The sequence below is a fragment of the Aptenodytes forsteri genome, unplaced genomic scaffold (genome assembly GCF_000699145.1).
Source record: "Aptenodytes forsteri isolate BGI_AS27 unplaced genomic scaffold, ASM69914v1 Scaffold151, whole genome shotgun sequence".
Classification (NCBI taxonomy): domain Eukaryota; kingdom Metazoa; phylum Chordata; class Aves; order Sphenisciformes; family Spheniscidae; genus Aptenodytes; species Aptenodytes forsteri.
Window position 1 is genome coordinate 4,128,385 of NW_008795939.1, and position 9,633 is coordinate 4,138,017.

At 40.6% G+C, this 9,633-nt stretch overlaps 1 protein-coding gene across 1 annotated transcript in view; it reads right to left on the reverse strand.

Annotated features, from left to right (window-relative positions):
* The window catches only part of TMEM2 (transmembrane protein 2), a 45,962-nt gene that overhangs the window by 34,699 nt on the left and 1,630 nt on the right, over positions 1–9,633 (reverse strand). The window contains exons 2-5 of the mRNA XM_009285269.1: positions 5,859–5,999; positions 4,755–5,316; positions 1,860–2,029; positions 474–662 (exon numbers count right to left, since the gene is read on the reverse strand). Coding sequence (XP_009283544.1) covers positions 474–662; positions 1,860–2,029; positions 4,755–5,316; positions 5,859–5,999 — 1,062 coding nt within the window. The remainder of the gene's footprint in view (positions 1–473; positions 663–1,859; positions 2,030–4,754; positions 5,317–5,858; positions 6,000–9,633) is intronic.

Below are 9,633 nucleotides of genomic sequence, written 5' to 3' on the forward strand. Positions count from 1 at the left end.
TTGCCATTTTCTTTTTTCTTTTTTTTTTTTTCTTCTTTCTCCTTTTTTAATAACAACAGAAAAAATTATAAATGATAACACTTCAAAAGATAGGAAGGGCACTAAAGGCAAAGGAAATGGTAATGACCACAACAGGCATTCAAGAACATATGAAGAGAACTAGTGAAAAGACAGAAAGGAGCCAAGAAAGGAAAACAAGCATAATCCTCTTGGAAGAAAACTAAAACATTCAATGAGCCTGGGAAGAAAGGAGAAAGAAAAGTTAGTATGGTAAGCTGTGAGGCAGACCTGACATTATACAAAGCAATTTTATAGCAAGGAGAAGTACAGGTTCCTGTATACAGCAATACAGACAGCAACCGAGACAGGTGAACAGGCTGTTCTTTACTGCTCCCGCTGAAAGGGACTGTCCAGGGTGTACTACCGTGAATACGTATTTCACACAAATCTTCAAGTGGTGACTACTCTCATACCTTTGACTTTGACTTGATGCATCATACACTCTGGGCAGGGAAGGAGGGTGAATTCCTCCGTCTGATACATTGAATAGTCTGTGCTTGCGACCACAATCCGGTCTCCAGGCTCCCAACTACTAACATCATCCAGAAGATTCAGTATCACTCCACCTACAGCTTCTACCTGGAAGCCTGAAATTGGGACACCTAATTTAAAAAAAAAAGTAAACACAATATAAGATTATATTCACCTTTATGTGAAACCTTCTCCGAGAAGATACTAATAAGAAATGTATGAGATTTCACAAGCTCCGAAGCCCTCTAAAGTACAATTCTGCTCTGAAACGTGCCAGTGTGAGATACCATTACAGCCTGCTTATTTGGTGGATCTCAAATAAAACAAATGGAAAAGATGAAACTAACAGTGACAGGACAAAAAAAAAAATCTATGATTTTTTTTTTTTTAAATCCCTAATACCATATGGCAACAATTTGTAGGTCCAGCTACCTCTGCTTGTTTCAAGTGACATTTTTCTACCTCTTAAAACTCTACAGATGTAATCAAGGACCTGGCAAAACAAAGTAGGGGGACTTTCCTTTTTATTCACAACTAATAAAACAGTTTGGCAGGCTAAGTTACACACACATGCGATTTCACTGCCTTGTGATGAATTTGCATAAGTTCAGCAGCTCTTACTCTTAACCCTAACTCTACAGTACCAGCAAGTAAAAGATATTAAAAAAAAATAATCCACCAAAATACATAAGTCTATACATTTTCATAGGGCTGTAATGAACAGCAAAGGAGTAGTACCAAATAGCTCAATTACTTAACAAATAAATATCCCACTACCTCAAAAAAATACTTCTGAGGCAAATATAATATTGCTTAGTAATTCTACAAACAGAAAAAGATGACTGCCAATAAAAAGCAAAACTCTGATCAAAGGTATCTTAAATACAAAAATGAATAAAGGATAAAAGCAAATGAATGATAGGCCTTCCAGGCTCTTTATACCACAGATTCAACTTGGTATGAGAAAAAGCTCAGAAGCTTTGATTTAAAATAGACATGAATAGATTTTACTAGAAGGGAAAAAAAAAAAAATAAAGTCTGTTACAGCCTTTTATAAGACCCCTTATCTCTATCTAAATATATTAAAAAAGACAACTCAATGTTATGCTGTTCACATACCGTATACAAATAGATTGGGAAAACAGGCTGTACTGAAGAACTGTGTCCTCATACTTCATCCATAGCAAAAAAAACCCCAAACCCAAAAAACCCCAACTTACAGCAGCACTCAGAAATTTAAATTGCAACCAACAGTTCCAGCAAAAAAAGCGTATACAATATTTTTTACTCCTTCCCTAACTGCAGGATTTCACAAAATGCTTTCCTACCGTCATTCCATTCGCTATAAGCTCTCACAACAAACTTCTGCCCATCCACTGTGAAAAACTCTTTCTGAGCAAGAGCTTTCCCACCAGTGCTGTGATTTTCATAGTTTCTCACTGATTCATTGCAGGAAGAATTTCCACCACCTATGACACCAACAAAAGCCCAAGCTTGTCTGTGAAAAACAAAAGTAAATGTTTAAATATAACGGTCCTTAACAAATTCTTCAAACAGTTAAAGGACAAGACAAGGAGCACAGAAGTCATAAATAATCCTTTTGCCGGCTCTTCCAAGTTAATTTTAAAATGCAACTTCAAATGCAGAAGAAAAATGGGCAGACCTCATTGAAAAGAAACATAGTTTAAAATAATTGGATGTCCTGTATACAAATCAGCAAATACAGGAGCTCTTAATGGAGAAGACTTTCAGGTACATTTTTAATACAACATCCAGCAAGATGCAATTTGCGTTTGGAAAAAGCGTAAGAGATGAGTGACAGAAGCAATACAAGATCCTACTCTCAAACAACTTTACTGGGGGACAGGAGGACTAGCAGCCAGTGCCGATGTTCCCGCTGCAGCCCGCTGCCATCTCGGCCGCCGCGGCAAGCAGCATCCCAGAGCAGTGGCCAGGAGTCCCAGGAGACCGCACATGCATCAGGCTGGGAGGGATGGACACAGCCAGCAGCAGCCGCTGGCGATCACTGTACTGGACGGGCAATACCTTTTGAATCTTTCAAGATGCTTAGATCCAGAAAAGGAACCACATACTGTTGCACAACTCTTGCACGAGGGATCACCGATCTTTCTTAAGGCTGAGACCAAAGATTTTTTGCTTTTCCCCCCTTCGCTGGCCTTTCCCTCAGCTGGACACCTACTTGGCTGAGCACTGGCATGGAGCAGGGAACTGTCCTGGATGTACCTCCCCTTCCTACTGCTCTGCTCAATGCATCCAAGTGTTTTGGAAATGAAAAACAAACCGCACGCCACAGAAAGCTGCCACCAAGTTCAAAAAACAAGGCTATTTTGCTGTCCTTTACTGCTGTGTAATGCCATAATTATGTGTGCAGAGGAAGCAGTCGAGATCATCTATTAAAAAGCTGAACATTTTTGCATCATTAAAGTTGAATCATTCACCCCAAATGAAAACAGTGTCAACTAGCTGGACTGTACTCTGTTGCTAATGACTGATTCAAAACCAGGTATTATACCCACCTTCAATCCAGCTGCCTTTATTTCAGTCCCCTCATGACATTCTTATTGATTGGCATTTAAAAGGCCAAATGAAGCTTAGTGTTAACCTGTTCATAAGAATAACAGTACATACTGGGCCAGCTTTCAGTAGTATTAGCAAACAAGCTGAACGTTTCACATACCAACACTTAAAATAAATATCAAGTTATTTTAATGCATGCTGTTTTGCAGGAAGAGGCAGAAGGGCAGGGGGATGTAACAGAGTATTCACCTTCAATGCCGAGATCTCCTTCGCTAGCTTTACAGGTTTAACAAAACAACCCTGCTTTTCCTCAGTGAGCACTCAGGGAAAGCTTCTCACCCGTCTTCCACAGCAGAACAAGACAATTTTATGTGCTTACAGAGCCCCTACCGACTAATGAAAATAGACAAGAATCAGTTCAGCAGAGAAGGAAAGAAAGGCTGCTTCTTCTCAGCTGCAGGCTGAAGCAGTTCCTCATTTCAGACAAACCAGGTCTGTCAAACCTCAGGTCACGGGCAGACGAACACCAGAAACCCACACCTCCAGGCCAGGTCGGGGCTGGCTGCACAGCGACCTGAACAACCGCCACACAGGCTTCACGGCTTTCAGGAAGCGGTACTTATTACAGGACATCCAGGTCTCAGCACCTCTGACCAAACTGCTTCAGAGGCAGTGCTGCAAGCACTTTCCATCCCATGACCACATGCTTACACAGCCACTGACACAGATGTGCTCCTGACGGGAACCGAGGTCAGAACACGCCATCCTGACTGACGCCCCAGCCTGCCTCTGCCAAAGCAGAGGGAGGAAGCTAACTGGAATCCAGATGTTGGGGGATAGTGAGGGGTAAGAATAGAACGGAAAAACTGTCCGATTTCCTGGAAAATAGAAACAGGTTATACAACACCATCTTAATGAAAGCTGAAGAACGGACTGACAGTTAGGAGACTTGGTGCCCCTTTCACTTGCATTGCTAACCCCGTGCAGCACAAAGCCAAGTTCAGAACATGCACTGCAAAAAGTCATTAGCAACAACTAAATGAACGGCACAGCAGTTTAGGTTTCCTGCTTTAGTAATTCCTATTATACCTCTTCTACTGTCCCACCATCCAAACCCTCACCAACTGAAAAGAATGGTCAAAAGATACAGAAACACCTTACAAGTGTACTTCAATAACAAAATGCTTTTACAGATCAGTTCCCTTGCAGAATCAGTGGAGGGGTAATGTACTTTCATTTCAACAGTGCACAGGTATGAATAAGATGCTCTTTGATATACAGGATTAGCATCCCTTCCCTGTATTCAGTTTCTAGCTTGGCGTTCCTTGCCCCTCCCAACATAAAGTCATACGCATTAAAAGCTTCACCTAGCAACTGTTTCTATCGGTGTGTTTGAACAAGAAAAAAGTTCCTCCCTGCACCCAGTTTTAATTCCTGTAAAGAACAGTGAGAGACAGCAATTACAAGTAAGTAATAAAGTCTATCACACAGATACTTGTAACTATCAGTCTCTGCGCTATCAAAATACTGCACAGTGAATACTACTACTGCAGTATTACGTACAACACTGAGAATCCTCTGACGACTTTAAGAACAGACACCGTCGAAGTCTATCAAATCCCCCAAAGGCGGCAGGATCTGTATCTAATCTTTACTCAGCACAAGAGGGAAAATAAATTATTTACCTGTAACTCAATCCTCTGACAAACTTACTTCCCAGAAGATTTTGAATAGTCACTCTGGTTTCCTCCAGTAGATTTTTAGCAGCTGAATCTCCTACAGCAATAGCAACAATGCGACCAGGACTTCCATTTTTTAGTAAGTTCTGGAGCTTCAAGCTTTCTTCTGAGAATTCATGAGTATCAAACTTCAGCACTTCCAAAATCTCTGCTGTGTCCTGATCGATCACTCTCACATTTAGTCCTCGGGAAAAATTCTTTTTAAATGTATAATGACCATAGGCCAGCCCTGAGAAATACATAGTCTTTGACAGAAGAGTCCATGATAACTTCTGGTGCCCGTGCAACTCCAGCGTTCCTTCAGGGCCCACGCCAATAAATTTTTTGCCAAATTCTGGCACATCAGCACTTTCGTTTGACTTCCCATACAAAATAATAGTTGCTTTGGATTTATAGCGGCATTTCTCTGCTCCAACATGAAGCATTCCACCATCCTTTATCAGGATAAATCGAGTTCTCAAGGTAATATTTTTAGAACCTTCTTTATCATCACCAAAAACAAGTAACCCTAGAGGAAAAAAAAAAATATTTCTGTAGGTCAAAGCAAAATTCAGATAGTCTCAAAGAACCAAGTTCTGCAATAAGAACAACAGAAAAATTACAGATTTATTTTCCACACCCATGAATCAAGCTGTTATGCTCTTATGTATGTTTAAGAATATTTGAGAAAGTAACTCCTACCAATTGTGATTTATCTTTCTAAGAACTTGGTCGGTTTATCCCTAATTTTTTCTGCCATTTTGGTAGAATTACTAACATACCACAGTCACCATCAGAAGACAATCAGATCTTGTACAAGGAAGGTACTACTACACAAGTCTTGTTTTACTGTATCCTACAGAAAACCACATCAATTCTCCACTGAAAAGACTCTACAGTGTTCATTTATCTTTTCAATGATATTTCTGGCCTGGTAGTAGACTGAAAAGTAAAAGCAGGGGAACTGGTCAATAAGCTACAACATAAAATTCCAACACATTTTTCATGTAATCACAGAAGTAAACACTATGGAGTAAACTGAAGCGTGATATTCATCTTGCCATTTCATACCTCCATCCTGTATAACTATAGAGTGTACTGTAGCATCTGAGTTCAGACGAAACAAATCCCCTTTTTTGATAAGAACTCTCTTTTCAGGATCTTTTCCAGGGCTCCAGTTTTTAAGACGAGGATTCTGATCGGGACAATTCTCTGCAATACAATGTGAAATTCAGCTGTTAAAAAACAAGCGTCATCACATCAATCAAGGCGGCAGTAGGATGAACACGAGCAAGGCAGAGTCAGTCACCCACAAAGGATTCCCACCTCCTCCTGTGGTTACAATACTGCAGCCGCTGATGCTACTGTTTGCATTCGAGCAGCCAAAATGATACCTGAAAGGTGGCTAAACTCTTAAGGGTGGGAAGGCATTCTTATACTGAATTAAACTACTGATGACCATAGACTGAACTGCCAACAAATACTGTTGAGAATAGATACTTTCAAACCCCATCTGATATTTTTGATATTTTCTACATCACCTGCAGTAGATGAGATGAGAGTGGGAAGCACGCAGATCCACAGCAGTCACACTGAGCACTGGATGTCCTAGGCCAGCTACCTAGGCCAACTAACGTGGTTGTAAAGCATCTAAATATCTCACCTCCCTCACGGTCTCTCCCTGTGTGAGAAACGCTGACCCCTTCTTGCTTTTAAGCATCCAAATCACTTCTTTCAGTGTAGGTTTGCAGGTAAGGGATAAAGAGGGACAAGGCATCCTTAGTATAATACCTTACTGGTTAGAGCAGTTTCCTGGGAGACAAGATATTTAGGTCTAAATTCACAGTTTGTACTCCTTAGAAAGTCAGCTTAAATATCAGGCTACAAACCACTCGAGAGCAGACACGTGCAATCCTTACTGAAACCCTGCTGAAGGTCTGGCACTACACAGGCAATAACACCATACTACAAGGCCAGAAAAAGAGAAGCAGCAGCAAGAAGTGACAGGGTTGTGTGATTTCAGATGAAGTTACAGCAGTGTAGTATTTACAACACACACATCTTTAGCGCATTACACAGCTGAGTAATGCAGCAGCATAGGCACACTTCAAAAACAGAAAGGGAAGTATATTCCTTGGATTTTCTTACCAAAAGAAAAGCCAGACTGAAAAATATTTTTCTTAAGCAAAAGACAACCATAAAGATGCCAAAATAAACAGGTTAGCAGCCCAACTGAGAGTAACAGTCAAAATAGCCTTTTCACACCTTATCTTCTGGAGAAAAACACCCACACATCTGCAATGCAACTTTGGGGGCAAAAAGCTATAGGCAATAGCCCATTCTTGCAAAATCTAAAGAAAGCGAAACGTATCCACAAGTTTAACACAAGCCAGCCTTAGTTTTGCTGACAGAAATGTTTTTCCTTTGGTGTTACTCTCCACATTTCAAACCCTTTCCAACTCAGGAAACCCACATAAACCAAGATTTGACTACCAGTGGGAAAAAATTAGCAAAACTGCATAAGGGCAAAAGGCATTAAAGTAGTAATATAAAAATAAAAACAAAAGAAAATCTTTTGGGGTGATCCTAAGAAGACAGCATTTAGAAAATGAAATTCAATACATGAGAGAAAAGCCAAAAAGCAAGAAGCATTGCGATCAGCAAGACTGTTGAGCACTCACCGCATACATGCAAGTCTATTGCCTGACTCATACAGAGTCACTAAACTCCTTCCCCCAGACACCACACACACAAGCACTGTGAAGAAACATGTATTTCCTGGCTGTTAGCAAAGGGCAATGTGAGGAAACCATGAGTCAGCAACCTGATGATTTCTGCTTAGCGTGATTCACAGAAGAGAAGACCTAGTAACTGTAAATTTTTCTGTTGAGTCAGAAAGAAGAGGTATAGCACAGTAACTCAAAAAAAAAATTTAAATCTATTGTATGTTACAATCCAGCAAGGAAGCCATCAGCATCAGAAATAGGCACTCCTGTAATGCAAGCATGCTTCTGAAGCATGGTGGATCAACTTTTTGGCAAGCAGATCAGATGCGCTCAGCAAAAGTATTTTGAAATTCTCCCTTAGCAATTGCAGTGGGGTGCAAGGAAACATCAAATATTTAGTACTTCACCACGTTACCTCCAAAATTAGTGATTAGATTTTACAGACCACAGTCATTGCCTCCACAGTTAAGGTTAAATGAAAACAGAAGCACAGACCAGAAAATGTTAGGTAGTTATGGCCTTGCCAAATTTAACCACTCATGTTGAAAATTTTTCAAGTCAAGCCTCTGCTTCAGAGCATTTTTGTAAAAATGGGTCAGCTCTTCTTAAGGTTTAGTTGCTTCTACTAGGGTTGGGAGGGGAGGAAGTGATATTTTTGCAAATGGTGGAGGGGGAAAAAGAAAACCCTACCAAAAAAAACACCCTACCAAAAAAAAAAATTCTAGAACATTCCATGTGCTGGAGCAAGGATATGAAATTTGGCAGGAAAAGGCAGGAAACAGTTCTCAAGATGTAGTTAAATAGTTCTCTTCTACCTCTGGAGCAAGGATATGAAATTTGGCAGGAGAAAAGGCAGGAAACAGTTCTCAAGATGTAGTTAAATAGTTCCTTTCTACCTGCTTAGCCACCAAGTCTGGAGTTTTTAAGGCCTCTGGGAAAAAGTTATCAGTGTTATATTATGCTCAGCAGAAGTTTATCACAGTTTGGCAGCTAAATTTTCTGAGGATCCTGTTTACCCTGGGCAAGCTCCAGCCGAGAGCTGCAAAGGCCAAGGAGAACTTTTCCCTGAAAACCTCCCCAGCTTGTCATCCTAACCCTGCAGCACAAGCCCCTGGAAATGGGGAAGGAAATTGCATTTCCAGTGCTCTCCCTGATCTCCAATGTTCAGGACTCCTTAGGAAAAAAGATGATGACAGGAAGATAAAAACAAGGAGAAAAAAAGAAACCAGCTGACAGGCAGGAACAGAAATACAGACAAGTATCATTTTTCCTCTGGGGAAGGTATGCCGGAGGTTTAGGATTTACACGCAATTACTACTAAGTCTCACATTCCCTCCACTGCCTTTTAAACAGCCATTAAAAGTACTGACAATATGGATTTCCAATTAGCCTTTAAGAAGAACACACCTAGCTGGAACGGGTGTCGTTGGCTGCAGTACCACATGTGCTAGGTTGGAGCTAGGCGTATTAACATTTCAACCTGTTGGGAAGCTTTTGGGGAGTTGCTGCAACAACAATGCTGCAAGATTAAAATTTCAGCCAGACTTTCCTTGGTGCCTGTAGGAGTTTCTCTCGTGTCAGGGTTTCCAAAGGATTCTATGGGTGCATGTTGTTTTTTTTTAAAGGATAATGCAGGGGAACTTCAGAAAGACACAATGCAACAATTAATGCTGAAAACTGGCCTGGACTTCTAGCAAGAAGCAGTGCAACATTGAAGGAAAGCAGTCACAACCTTAGGTTACTCCTTAGCCCTTACTTAAGTCATTACCGTAGACAAAAAGCAGCCCATCTACTAAATCACAGCAACTCTTCCTGCGACATCTTCAGTATCCGCGGTGATCCAACCACCACTGCTGACCATGCATTCAGTGCAAAAAATCTGCACAACTCTATGCCTCTGGAATGAGCTACTGAGGATGAACCAAAACCATTCCAAAACCACTTACCTTTTTTAAAAAGGCAAGCCACCTCCTTCACATTATCAGCTTTTAAAGCATAAAGGGACTATTATTTTATGTATCTGACAGCACACAATAACAACCCCACTTCTAGTAAAACCATCATCAAAATCTACAACTTTTAGTTAATTAAAAGTTAAAGTCTTGGTATCAAAGCAGAAG